The 15,783-nt window shown below is 33.6% G+C and overlaps 1 protein-coding gene across 1 annotated transcript in view; it reads left to right on the top strand.

Annotated features, from left to right (window-relative positions):
• The first annotated feature begins 13,934 nt into the window (after positions 1-13,934).
• The window catches only part of LOC105058182 (homeotic protein knotted-1), a 39,107-nt gene continuing 37,258 nt past the window's right edge, over positions 13,935-15,783 (top strand). The window contains exons 1-3 of the mRNA XM_010941025.4: positions 13,935-14,653; positions 14,754-14,876; positions 14,986-15,121. Coding sequence (XP_010939327.1) covers positions 14,318-14,653; positions 14,754-14,876; positions 14,986-15,121 — 595 coding nt within the window. The 5' untranslated portion in view covers positions 13,935-14,317. The remainder of the gene's footprint in view (positions 14,654-14,753; positions 14,877-14,985; positions 15,122-15,783) is intronic.

Below are 15,783 nucleotides of genomic sequence, written 5' to 3'. Positions count from 1 at the left end.
CTTCCTTGCGGTGAAGATGGTGCCACCAAGCGGCGCGGCTTCGGAGCACGAGCTCGACCATGATGGTGTAGATAGATTAGCGGTGCGACAGGCCGCAAAGGGAGGGGACGAAAAAGGTCGCAGCGGTGGCAAGTTCTCCTTCTAACTTCTCATAAAATATGCTATATCTAGAAAAAAATAAATGTGCTCTGATAGCTATAGTTACCTAATCATAGCCTAGATGCTGTAGGCATATGTAACCCTGTGGACCTTTCAACAGCTCCCATGACCTCTACATTAGCATAGCTCTGTGGCCTATTTATTTATAAGCATCGCAATCATTGCCGCGAAGAAACAAACAAAGCCTATAGATTACACGGAAGCCCATATATCTCAGATGAGAAATTCTTCGTACACCACGTGCATTATAAAAAAAAATACATCAAGGAATCCAATAAGACCGTATAATCATTATTTTTTAATATATATTAAATTTATTATTTTATTTTTATATTTAATATTTTAAATAATAAAAATATTTTTTAAAAAAAATTTATGATATCCTACGACCATATTATGACATTCTGCTGTCCAATTATAACTTTTTGTATATGGATATCATAATTTTTGAAAAAAAATATTTTTATGATTAAAATTTTATAAAATTTTTAAATGATAAAAATATTTTTCTTTTATGACATCCTGTAATGAAATTATATTTTTTGTTTGTATGAAGCTATAATTTGACCATAGAATATCATAATATGATCACATGATATCTTAATTTTTTTAAAAAATAAGAGATATTTTCATCATTCAATATTTTAAATAAAAAAATGAAACTACAGATATTAAATGCACGTTAGAAAGCGGTGGCTATGTAGTTTAATCAAGTAAAATGATGTATTTTTTCTACACCACATGCTATGTGCAAAGAATTACTCTAGACAAGATCTTTTGAATCATAAACACATTAGCGGCAAACTATAACCCTTTATTATTTTTTAAGTAAATCAAACTAATAATAATTTATTCATGATTTAATCAAAAATTAGAGAAGTTAGATGATGTTGCTGGTGGTGATCTTCCAATTATCTATATTTCTTACATTTTCAGTATCATGCGTTCTTTTACACAAACAAACATTCCAAATATACTAAACACTTTGTGGTTTATATTTTACCTAAACTCTAAATCTCCGCCCATCCAAGCTGTTCTCTTGACTGTAATTTGTGACTATCAACGTCAAATTTTGATGGTAATACCATGCATATCTTATTAATTTAAATAAATAATAAATTATCATACCATAGTTCTTTTAAGAATCTATTTTACTGCAAGAAAATCTACCGAACAGCAAAAAATTATATTTTTGCAATGTCTTAAATATTTTTAAATTTATCAATTTTCTACTCAAGTAATAAAAAATATATAATGGCAGATTTTTTTTTTTTCAAAAAACGCAAGTTTGTGTATTCCACTTATAATCAGATAGATGCTTAAAACTAACAGAACTTTCTGAAGGTGCCATATTTGCAACTTAATTTATTATAAGGATTTAAAGTGAAACATGTGATCTTATTCTTACCAATTGCCATGAGTTGTGATCGCCATCTTTATACAAATCTGCATGAATGATTATTTGGGATTAAAAAGCAACAAATAATCAAAAATAAAAAATAAAATCAAAATAATGTTTTCATAAAGTGCTATTCATCAAAAAGAATCGGTCAATTCAAAACTTTAATGAAACAAAATTTATTTTAATAAGTACTGTAGATTTAAAATAACGATTGATGTGCATGCTATGTAAGGGCTATTGCAAGTTGGCAGTGACCAAAGAAAAGCAGTGGGGATTTTAAATAATAACTGATGTTTATGTTCTGTAAAGGCTATTATAAGTTAACAATCGTCAAATGTTACCCGTTCTTTCAATTCTCATCGTTAAGATGGATATATATAATATTTGCTCCAAAATTTGGTATGACTCTTTGCACAGTCTTGCTATAATTGTCATATCACAAATTGTATATCAAACAACACAACTTGACAAAATTCATCAGTGTTGAGATCGGATCCTATCATGTATGAAATGGAGAGGATTGGATCTCACCGACATACCATGTGGTGTGTCACATGATGATAGATTATTAGATACGATGAGAATGCTCTTTCAGTTATTAATTTACTCATCTCTCCTATAATATTTAATGAAAATTTTTTAAAGTTGATCTTTCTTTGAATATACTTTTAAGAGCTACTAGATTCTATAGAGAATTTGATTGGTTATATATGCACGAAAAACTTTGAAGATTGGCGAACTTAATCTACTAAATATTTATCTCATAAAAAATTTAATTTCTCTTAATGAATCCTCTTTTGTAACTTATATATATGGATTAAAAATTTTCAAATCATACAAGTTTTGATATATAGATAGTTAAAAATTGGTAGATCATATCTGAAAATTCAGATCAAAGGTTTGGAACATCTATCTCCAATCTAAATATAAAATTTATCTTCTATAAAAAAATGAAAATTATGCATATAAATACTAGCTAAAAATTTTAAATCATATAATTTTTAATATATAAATAATTTAAAAACTAGTAAATCATATCTGAAAATTCATATCAATGATACAGGACCTTTATCTCTTATTTAAATCTGAATGGATCCGAGTATATAGTTATTAATTAATCATCATATATTAATGCAGTGGTGTTTGGAGTGGACAACCATGGTGGCTCCAAAGAATCAAAATCCCCCGTCCCAATCGCTTAGAGCGGTGTCCGCGCTTCCACCTAAACAATTTTCTTTTCTATTGAAATACTCCACCTAAGCGCCAGTTTATAATCCTTTCTTATTGATCTATCTTTATATCTTAGTACTTGACGTGACTACCACCAAACCCACTGCCTAGCCGAACCAATAAATTGTTAGAGACCATGCCCATATCAAGTGGCGGCTCCCACCTCACATGACTTGCCTGCCCCTAGCACTCGAAGCTGCGGGGAATTGTAGCTCAAGCGCTTATTGTCACAAGTTTTGGCATTAGAAAATTATTCAGCTTTGCACGAACATCTCGAATTAAAGAAAGAAAAATTGAATAAAAGATGTGAATAATAGCAAAAGCAGCATTGCTATCAGCAACAAACATAGCATCACATGATAAATTTCATATTCAATGCAAAAAGGTCTACATCAAAAACTATTCAATGCATAGCCGGATCGTTCATGCTCAATTCAATGATGAAAAAACTATTAGATAATTCATCTTATTGTGAAATGAAACAAAAATAACTTAAGAACTCTATGACAAATTTATAGGATATTTATTTGCTCATATAATGCAGTAATGTGATTAGTGTGCTTATGAGTGCATAAACAATTCTCATGTACGACAAACTTGCAAGATAGAGAGGATGGGATGGTCAAATATCAAACTTGACACGTAAAGAATAAAGAATAAGTAGAAGAAAAGAAAGAAGAGAGATGAGAAAAAAGAGACCAAGCGGTTGGAGTAGGAAGGCAATTCAATATTCTTAATCTCAAATCTCAATACAGCAAATATGTATTGTCGATTATTTAAAAAAAATTTACATTGATCTAAAATCATAGTTAGAGTTCTTGTAGAAATAAAATATCGAAAACTTCATAAAATTTTAGTTCTAGATTTGAAATAAAAAATTATTTTTAATTTCTATATTTATATATGACAGAAAGACAACCAAACTGTTTCATCAAATTTTTATCTAATTTCCCATGGACCTTAGGGTTTAGCTAGTTTGCACAACTCTCCTTTAATGCGAGGCAGTCGTTGTACATCCCATTCAAAATGGTAGCGATGCCCCAATCGTTGAAGGAAAAACAAAATAGATCTTAAGAAAATTGTAGGATAGATTAAGTGGTGAGGAGAGACCAAAATTGCAAAGAGCACCGTATTGAGGGACTCAAAATCAGGACCACGTTGGGTTGTGCAGCGATATGTACTCAACTTGAGAAAGCGGGTCGTCTCTAAAGAATCAGCCAACGACCGCACGGACGCTAACGTGACGCGTCCGGATCGTATCGGGATCGAATCTTTCGCGGTCGGCCCGACAGACCCCGCGCGGTGCTCGCCGACCGGTCGAGGCCGCACGCCAGGCCAGTTTTTGTCGAGCTTTGGTGGGTCCCCCGTTAGTTGAACCTCACCCACGTGGCAAATATTTTAGATTCGATCCGGCTCGCATTTGTAAACCGGTATTGAACCGGAAATGGTTCACCAACCCTATCTCCCATGCACGTGAGAACCTTTTTGGTCTCTCAAGGCAATCAAACGCAAAGGTGCAGGGATTTCATATCAAGTATGTACCAAGCATCGACAAGCTGGAGGTCCATGTAATCGGCACTCTATGCCTCCCATAAAAGAAGAAAATTAAAAAAAAACCCTAGTTTGGACCATTGATTAATTTTTGTCTTAAGCTTATGGTAATCAAGGACGACTCCTCCAAACTTGACAGTGATGTAGGTAAGCAAATCAGAAATTGAAAAATTAATCATGAGATTCTTGGGTCCCATTTTTCCTGATGCACTGACTGCTAATTGTTTAGGATATCCAGTAAGTAGTTTTGCTTGCTGTTACAGGCTTTCCGTTGGCTGGTCTTATGTGACTACTTCCTTCAAATCGATTGATGTTGAATCAAAGTATCATTGCCGACGTGATTAGCCAAAATCAATAATATATCCACCATTCAAGATTGCTTAAATAGGGTGTATCGTTGCCTAGTTATTAGCAAAGAATGTTTAAGTTTCATATTTTTCATTAATTTTATCAAATCATATCATTATATATATATATATATATTTTTTATAAAGAAGTATTATAGTATTGCCAGCTCAAAAAATTAAAATCTTCCCAATGCGTCATGTCCCAACTCAGAATAGAAGAGAAAGACTCTTTAAACTTTGAATATTTTTAGACCACATATAATAAATATAAATATTTCTATATATTTCATTATAAGATCCTAAATTAATCTTAAAAATCTAAAAAATATTTTTTTATAAAATAATGCCATCCAATTAATATAGTTAACTTTAATTTTTTTAATTTTTCATCATTTTTTTTGCATATGTAATAAATTTAAATATTTTATATATTTATAAATTATTAAAAATTATTTAAAAAATTTAAAAAATTATATTAAAATATCTGAAAATGTGATAAGTCAATCGTGTATCTAAATATTGCAATGGACTTATGTACAATAGATGGATGGAAATTTTTGGATATCCAATTCATTCTAAATCTAAATAGGATCTGCTTAACAATATGTTATAGGATTTGAGATGGATTTAAAATTAATTATTAATTAAATTTTTATATAAACTAATAATTATTTTAATCAATAAATTATATTTAATCTTTAAGTTAATTAATAATATATTTATACTTTTATATATAAATGAGGCTGTCAGAGTTTGAGAAGGAGACGGTCTTCGTCTCCGTCTCAGATGGGGATTTCTTCCCCGGCTCAATTGGGAAACATGCCATATGGGCCTTGTTCAACACCAGTCATGAGTCAGAACCCAAGCCATATCCTAAACATTCATCTTTTTTGAGATACACATGGCACGACAAAACTCCTCAGAGCAGCTGAATTGGCAACATCATAATTATGGTAATCAATAATCGAGATGATGTATTGATGTAGCGTATAAGAATTGATGGGGCTAATAGCCCAAGCGGTGATCCTGATGCATCCGGGCATCCTCACAAGCATCTTAGCTCGACCTCTTTGGATAGACACGGAGAGGAGGTTGAATAAAACTTAAACAAAATAAAAGCATCCAATCTTTGGGATCTGCACCTTCTAGTTTGGCTTAACAGTCTGATCACCGTTGAAATCATGATGAACAGAGCCCATCCACCTCAGCTTCCCACCATCTCAAAAGCACGGGGCCTTCCACCTCCTTGAGGAGGCGTTTGATGACTCAATTTGGATCATGATGATCTAAAATTACTGATGATTCAAATTTTAAAATAATCTAATTTATTATAATTTAAAATTATGATATTCGATTTACTATAGTACAGTGATTAAAGATTTTTGGATATATACAGACTATTTATTTGGTTGTTTGGTATGCTACAAAAATTCAATATCACTGATGATATTATACCAAAAATGTCCCTCACAACTTGTTTAGAAGTACAAAAAATTTTAAAATAAAATTAAATAGATTTTTTCTCTTTCTAATCAGTACGACGAGAGAAGGATTTCCTTCTCTTCCGTGGAGATGATGCACGTGGAAAAAATATCACCGCAAAAAAATAGGTTTTTTTTTTTCAAAAGTCTGTCAATCGTGAGGATATTTTGGTTCACCATGATGGAGCAATGTTGGATATCCATATTTAAGAGCGAATTTTCTATTACTATGCTGAACGATGATTTGAGGAGTCGTGGTGATTTGAAATCAAATCCACATAGGATCACTATAGTACAGTCAAATTAATATGGTGATTTTATCATCTCCACCTACATCATCATTGATCTTGGATGGATCACTTCATACCAAACGTTCTCTAAAGGTGCATCCAGCTTCACCATGTGTTAGGTTGTTATGGAATATCTTGAAGGTTATTGCATTATATTTGCAACTTGTTATATTATGATTCAAAATTTGTAGGGACGTGATCTTTAAATATTTGAAATGCTAACTATAAATAGGTTCAAATGCTTAAGATTAAAAAAAAAAACAAAAAAGATAATATTCCAAACATAGAAGAGAATATATACTTTTATTTATTATTATTATTATTTTTTATTTGTTTGTCGAAGACACTTTTATCGGCTTTAAGTATCAGGTGGCTTGGCTAGAGCCAATCCAACATGCCTGCATCCTTTTGTTTGTTGTTTCGGAGGTCCACGAAGATGATACATATCAGTATTTTGAGATCCAGCGGCAACATTTTTATCAGTGCATTTGCAAAGCATTAAGTTGCTTGTGAATCTAGTTATATGCAATTAAAATTATTTATTTAGTTAAAAATGTAACATGTCATGTTACAATTATTTCACATGATTTGTGTGTGTGTGTGTGTGTGTATATATATATATATATATGCGCTATTAAGCGTTAAGGCTGAATCTTGGTGAAGTCATCTTGACGGAGAGACGGATGATCTCAATCTGTAATTGGATTCCAAGAGCGGCAAGCTTTAAGGCTGGTTACCAACCTCCTTATCCTGCACATCAATGGGCAAATCATTCTTGACGCGAGTGAGTTGTACAACATGAGCCAAGTCATATATAGTTCTTAACGCTCTGATTTAAATAATTCTCAGATAAATTAGATAAATGGCATTGTCTGAAAGTCTTCAAAAGAATAGGAGCTTATTTCAAGATTTCTTGGACTTCATTGAAATCTGTCACATGATAGGTTATCGGGAGAGGGGGGAATCACAATTTTCCTCAGCAAATCTTTGGATTGGTGGATGGGTCTCAAGAGTGACTCGTTTGGTTTGTGAGGGGAGAAGGAAAGAGAATATGATTAATTAAAAAATAAAAAAATATATAAAATTTTAAAAAAAAATTTAGAAATGTAGTTTTTTTAAAAAATAAAATTTCCATATATTATGAAAAAAAATTCATATATGATATGAAAATATTTTTTAAAAAATATTTTAAAATTTTTAAATAAAATGAGACAAGATCATTTTTTTATTAAGAATATAATAAATATTTCACATATTTTTTTATAAAAATATTTTGCTAAATATGAATCATTTTGAAATATTTTTTAATGATAAAATAAATATATAATTTTTTTATTTAAATATTTATATTCATGCATCAATTTTTTTAAAAAATTTATTAATAAAAAATTGTTACCGCAATCAAGGGAATATGGGATGCTGTCTCCATTATTTACTCTCAGCAAATCATTCCTACTTCCGGCGTTTCCACTGCAGTACGGACAACACCGCTAATATTTGGTTGCTAATTACTCAGTATTTTGTTTACCTACTTTCCTCCTATTTACCTTTTGATCTCCGTACCCTGGGCCGCCCCCATGAACTTTTGTGCACAATCTCTTCATTTGTTTAAGGAAGATGGAAGTTAATGGAGACTTTATCTCCTTTTCCATGAAAAAGAAAAGGTTGCCTCTATAAAATATTAATTTGCAGTCGGATCATTTCTTAGGCTATCAATAATTAGTCTCTTAATACACCAAATCAGTTGGTGATGACTGATGCTGAACAATATGCTCCTCTGTAGATTGGAACTTGTAGCGTCATGTCTTATATCATCCAATGCACAGGCACTTAGCACCTTTTATATATATATAAAAACGGACGATCATACTATTATAATATAAATATAATTTAAAAAATTAAAAAATAAAATATTCTGTAAAATCTATGGATAAGTATCATTCTGACGATAGATTCAGTTTCTGATCTGTCCAGCAATAAAGAATACAATTTAATTTATTATATTGTTCTGTTGAATAGGTATTATGATGAAAAGATGAAAAAAACTCTAAATATTACGAAGAAATGGTTGAATCTCCAATTACTTTATCTCGTTTCAATCGAGCACATGATGATAGCGAAGCTTATAGCTTAAGAATATATATGTTGGGGGTGGTATGTCACCCGTATTAAAGACATACGTCAGGGGGGACTCATGATGAAGTACATTAGGTCATCGCTACAGTAATGATAGGAGATAATAAGTATAATCTCAACTGTAGATATACTATTTCGAAATTATAAAAAAATATATTAAAAAAAATTATTTAACATATAATGATGCAGTGAAGATTTTACTTCAGACTTCACTTATCCACACTCTGACCCTCCCTTTCGGATGAAGCTCCTAAAGGAAAACTCTGTCGATGCTGCTTTGGCTTCCGATCTTAACTCCGGCTCCCAATCCTAGTTTTGGTTGCCAATCTTAACTTCAGCTGTTAATCCAAAATTTGGTTGCCAATGTTTGCTTCAATCGTAAGTCTTTAACAATTGGCATCAGGATAACATCCAGACATCGGATATTGATTCAAAAAAGATCCTGACCCCAATATCATCTTTGATCAAAGGATCTCTTGCCGATTCTTGTTTCTAGCCGCAGTTTGCATTCTCTTTGACTATTGTTGGCTGCCATGTTGGGAAAGATTGATCCCTACACAATTTCATCAAGTTACGTCACTCCAACAGCTGGCTGCGCGCTGAATGAGGTCACGTCAAATCACGCCTTCTTGAGAATAACTGACTATGCTTCGGATAAGATAGCGTTCACCATCAAAACTCATATCGGACACCATGGAGTGATATGGTCAAAAAGGCCGGAATGATCTTCTATCACTTTTCTCCTTATGACTCTCGCCTCTCTATAAATAGAGGTAAAAAAGAGATCTTCCAGGTACGCAAGACTCACGCTTTCTCCTCCTCTCGCACTCATTCTCATGTGTCAGTTTTCTGATTTTGTCGTCAGAAGATCCCCATCGGAGTCAACTCCAGTCGAGATTTATTTTATAAGTCTCACTGCATCTGTGATTCCCGACCTACTCCAGCCACTCCGATCGAAGCTAGAAATCTACCACAATAATATATATACATAAAGAGAGAGTCAGATTAGAATCAGATCGATCGAATTTAGACTTAAATCTGATCAAGTCAAAACTCTATAATAGAGGTCCTAGATCAATAATTCAAGCTGTTGAATATGATTTATCATCTCAAAACTATTTATATACAAAAATTATATGATTTGAAAAATTTTTAGTCTATGCATCAAATTGTCAAAAATTTGACAGTCTAAATAAAATTGAATTAGATGTATTTTTTTATCACTTGATGTATAGATCAGAATCTTTGAATTATTTTTGACGTATAAATAATTATAAAATAATAAATTATATTTAATAATTTAAATTATTAATATAAAATTTTTATGATTTAATTTTAATTTTATATTTTAATTTATTATATATATATATATAAAAGAATATGTTCGACGCATGAAAAGCAACTGATGAACAAATTGCTGGGGATTTTTGCCGCTTCCATGGTAGTGTTTGCGCGTGTGAGAGAGAGACGAACAGTGAACGGGATGGGACTGGGATGAGGTTTTGCTTTACTTTGGACGGCATTGGCAAACGGCGACCGTGGGTGGGAGCGACGCGATGGGTGCCTGTCAACGTGGAAATGTCTCGTCACCAGGCAAAGCTGTCGATGGGTCCCGCGGCAGAGGGAGGATAGCGCGAGAGTCTCGGGGGCGCATTAGGTGGCGGGCCCCATCCCCAGAGTTAATAGCTACGGCCTATCCCTTGAGGACGACGGCCCTTCAGAACCAAATGCTTTTCCTTGGCTTCTCCTCCCCTCCTCTTCCCGTTGGCCCCTCGAAAGAAACAGGACCCGGGGGTTTGGGTTTGGGTCCGTCGTCCCTCCCCCTGTTTCTTCTCTTTCTTTCTCCACGTGAGCCACTGACCCTACTGATGTTTACCGTTGAACAAATATTCGTACGTCAGACTCTGTCTGTTTTTCTCCTTGCCCTGCTTTCTAGTTTCTGCAAGGTTAACACGCTCATCGGAGGCAAGGGACCAAGACTTGGAACAGGTTGCAGGTGTACGTGCCATGAGGGCACAAATACAGGAAGAGCCGTGCTACAGCAACATAAAAATTCTAAAACATGTCACATGAGTACATAAATATTATAACTCTCCCGTTAGATTCGGCATGGGCGGTCGGTGTATAACATTGTGCGTATTATTGGAGATAGGTGCAATGAGATGTTTACAATAACTTTCTTGCGGGTCTTTTATATTATTGGTGTTTACAGCAAAAAAAAAAAATAAAAATTGGTTGAAGATGATGACCATGTACGAGGATAGTCACCCATCCAGAGTGCATATCAACAACGAAGAGCATCGCGGCTTTCTCAATACTCTTAGTCTGATTCACAAAGCCATTAGCATGGTCTCTTCACGAATTCCTATAAAAAATCTCTCTCTCTCTATATATATTATTTTTATAACTTCGTACAAAAAAACTCAATAAAAATATATTATTTTTTATTTTTTAATTTTATATAAATATCAATAATTTATCTACTATATAGATAATATAAGACCAAACACATCCTATACAAATTTTCACATACTCCTGTAGTTTATACCCCTGCGTCCTTATTGAAATAAGGATATAAACCTTTTCAAATGGATCATAATCAATCTGTTATCAACTAAATGGATGCATATTTTAGTTGAGAAATGCTATGTGCACCGTGGGTAGTGCAGCATCATACATACCGTTCATAATGATTGATCTACATATGAGATCGAAAAAAAAAATTTATTTGGCACTGTATTCCGGCTCCACATCAACCCAATCAACGTGGACGGTGTGTGTCATATGCACCATCCCGGTACACAATGCATTTCTCATTCTAATATCTCTCAATGCATAGAACATAAATTTAATTAACTTTAATATAATTTATAATAATTTAAAAATTTTAAAATAAAAATAATCTTATATCAAACAAAAAATGTTAATTAAATTTTTATTTTATATAAATATTTAAGATTTATCTACTGCAAAATTGATATAGTGCTGTATGTATGCTCATATAATTTTTCACTTGTGCTACGTAGAAATTCATGCATATATATGCATGTGGATGCTGGCTTAGCCGATGGATCTTTTAAAATGCTAGGCATATAAAATTGGCCATCAAATAATTAAAAGACTGTATGTCCAGCTTCCCTTATGAGCACCAAGGCATATATGAGGTCTATTACCAAAAGAAAAAAAAAAAAAAAAACTATATTTGAGGTCAGACATTTTACGTATACGCCTCACAAACTATGATGCTTGGTCTTTAAAACTCTTGTCAAAGACTTATTCTTTTTTTTCCTAAAATAATATTTCCTTTGTACATCAACTAGCCTTTTAGATATGACTTGCCATATTTGTAGCATAACACTCTTTTTATTATGTTAATTATATTTTTTGATAATAATTTTAATTATATTTTTTATAAGATTTCCTTTGAGGAAAGGGTTGGTTAAAAAAGAACAATATTTTTTTTTTGATTTAAATTTTAAAGTGTATTCTTAACTTTGCATTTAAATCATGTGTATGAATCCAGCAAGATTTGTGGACATATATGAAAGTTGGTTGCAGCACCACCATTTGATTATTTGATCTATAACTTTAAAAAAAAATATTCATCTTCAAAAGACAAAAAAATATAATTAATAATACTATTTGTACATTAAAAACATTATTGAAATCACAATTTATAATTAAAATTATAATTTAATGTGGATGATAAATATAAACATTATAAATTTAATTTCACTTGGATGGATCAATGTTAGTTTTATAATTATTAACTTATTTGCATAAGAAAAAAAAATCATGCAAATATTTTTAAACATTATTAGATAAGATTGATTATAATAAAAATTTTCATTTCAACTGAAATGTTGATGGGGTCGCCAGTTTGTATCATTTGCATATTCCTATAATATATTTATTAAAATTTTATCATTTATTTTTTCAATTATCATAAACCAATATGTTTTAATCTAATATGATATTAATATATTAGTAAATCACATTTTTATCATTTTAACTTATATATTATAATGACTTGATTTAATTGCTTCATGTTTTATACCTTAAGTAATATTAGTTTCTTATTTTTACCTTAATACTTGCCCAGATGTCAAGATAATGAGCATCCAATTATGTATAAATTATAATTACTATTAATTTCTCATAATATACTCCATCGATAATCTTATCATTTTTTTTTAAATATAAATAATAATATTTTTGTTGTATTTCTCAAAATATTATTATGATAGTTTGTTTTGGATAATTTTAGTATAAGTTATCCGGCAAAGTAACCATTTTTTTGTGTGGTAATGATAAGTTATTATTATTTTTTTATTATTTAGAATCTGCATTGTGATGGCATCGTACATAAAATATCATAGGAGTTGGTTGAGACTTCCGATAAACTCATATAATTTATTATTATTATCTTCTGATTGATGCATTATATATAAATATTTTAAATTTTATAAAATATATATTATTTTTGACGAGACTATCATTATCATCACAAGTTCAATGTTTGAAATAATTATTTGACTTAACATAAAAATTTTAAATTTTAAAAAATAATAAAAAAATAAAGAATATAAGATATTTTTGATTTAAATAGGTAAGAAAGTGATGATGCCAGCAAGAATTATAGGATTTTTTTTAAAGAGATAATTTTTTTAAAAAATAATGGTAGAAGATTATAATTTGCAGGTATACTCCCGAAATGTTTGGTCAAGTTTGTAAGTACCTCAAACGCCGGGGGTGGGCTTCGGCCGTAAAGTGGTGACATCTATTGTTATACGTATAGATGAGCAAAATGTGAGAAATATACTCAACCAGAGATGTGACAACGAAAAGATAAGCCTTACATCATGAGGTCTCCTAAATAGACTGCGAGTCATGTCACATATATTCCCAAAACACCCCTTGCTCAACATTTAGCATCTTTCCCACCTTCACGTCTCCCGCTTTATTCCCAGGATGCCCCCGCTTTGCATCATTATCCCTCCATCTCCTCTCAGAGTCGCTGTCCGGTACGATGCTTAAAAAAAAAAAAAAACCATGAAAGAGAAAAACCAACATGGGATGCCGTAAGCTGGTAATAATATATATTTGTTGAAAAGACTTACTGTACTTTTTCCAGCTTTTTAATCCGCTTTTCACACGGAGCACAACAAGAGTCAACATGGAACCGAAGGACTTGCGTCCGTCTATTTATATATGTGTATATATATATATATATATATATTAATTTATTTATATATATAGTTTTTTGGTAAAATCAATTTATATATATTTGTTGCACAGAAGAACAACTACTTGTACTATTACGGTGCAACCCTACCAACGCCCACATGTGGTGTTCTACCTCTCCATCAATTCATTTCCGGACGCTGGGGTAATCTGTTGTGGTTGAGACTTGGAGTTTCTACCGCCACTGCGAAAACTAGTCCTGTCTTCTTGATTTGACATAGGAAAAGAAAGCTATCAGAGATTATGCCTCCCCCCATCTCTCTCTCTATCTGTGGAGGTGGTCACCATCCATCCAGCCTCCGTCGTCTCCTCTACCTCTGATGATCAATAATTCCATCTTCTCTCCTACCATCTGCATCTTAATTTGATTGCTTGCTTTCTTAGTTTCCCTCAAGCTCCTCTCTTTTCTAGCGAGTACTCTATTGTTAGTTTTTCTTTCTTTGATATACCTTTGGAGGGCTGGTAGCTGGGGGAGGCATGGAGGAATTGTCCCATCTGGGAGACAACCCTAGAGGAGGGGGCTTCAGATATGCGTCCTCCTCCGTGGCCACAGCCTCAAACACCACCACCACCACCACCCCAATTACCGGTGTGGTTGCACCCCCCACCTCTGCCTCCGTTCCCATCTACTGCGGACCAAACCTAAATGCAAGCACTCTCCCCCGCTTCCACCCTCCCAAGCCCGAGGCCTCGTCCTCCTCCTCCCACCGTTACCCCTTCGCTCGACCCACCGACGTGGACGCCATGAAGGCCCGGATCATCTCCCACCCCCACTATTCCAACCTCCTCAAAGCCTACATGGACTGCCAAAAGGTTTTCCTCCAAATCTCTCCCCTCCTCTTGTCAACAACTTTAGAAGTTAATGAACAGTATATATATATATATACACACACACATACATATTTGTTAACAGGTGGGAGCTCCGCCGGAGGTGGCAGACCGGCTCTCGGCGGTGGCGAGCGACTTCGAAGCGAGGCAGCGGGCCGGGATACGCTGCCGGGACCCGCCGGCCGATCCGGAGCTCGACCAATTCATGGTAGTAATGGTTAACCACCACCCACGCTTGTTTCTGAACCAATTGGCCATCTTGGTGTAAATTTCAAGTTCCAAATTGGTCAATAATTTGTAATTTTGAATCGTGACAGGAGGCATACTACCATATGCTAGTGAAGTATAGGGAGGAGCTCACGAGGCCGTTGCAGGAGGCTACGGATTTTCTGAGGAGGGTCGAGTCGCAGCTAAACTCCCTAACCAATGGATCCTTTCGCATCCTTTCCTCTGGTAAACCATCGCTGGTACTGATTAAATTAGTTGTTCTACCAGCTGGCAAGAAATATTTTAAAGTTTTACAATAATTAATTAACATTATAGCATCTTAAACAATTAAGCCATGGGATATTGGGCTAGAAGATGTGTCTGTTGGCTTATTATTATTAGTTTTGCCCCCTTAAACATCGGCTGCTCCTCCACCTGGAAAAGAGGGAGAGGTGGCGGTTGTGGTGCTTGGGTTTGGGACGCTTGGACTGCAACAGTGCAACGCGGAGGCGTACGGCCGTGTGGCGGTCGGTACGCCAACTTCGTTCCATATTAACGAGAGAATCTTGACCGGCGGCTTCTTCCCTTATACTTTTATATACCGTTCTCTTTATCAAAAAGGAAAAAAAGTCTTTTATAGTACTGTATTATTTGATGATCCTTCTATGTTGATTTATGTGATATATTGACGGGAGATATAAACAGAAAACGAAGGCTTCCTGTGGCGGTGTCACGAGGCTATAGTAGTTAGGTAGCTATCATTTCCATTCTACCATATTTGGTGTTCATTAAGAAAGAATGGAGGAGGAAGACAAAAGGGGCTCGTTTGAAGGGCGTCTATATCTCATCCAAAAAAAAAAAAAAAAAAAAAGGAGGGGGGAGGGGGTCTATACAGGTACAGTCTAATA

Source organism: Elaeis guineensis, chromosome 15, assembly GCF_000442705.2.
Source record: "Elaeis guineensis isolate ETL-2024a chromosome 15, EG11, whole genome shotgun sequence".
Classification (NCBI taxonomy): Eukaryota; Viridiplantae; Streptophyta; class Magnoliopsida; order Arecales; family Arecaceae; genus Elaeis; species Elaeis guineensis.
This window is presented reverse-complemented; position numbering and strand designations above follow the sequence as displayed.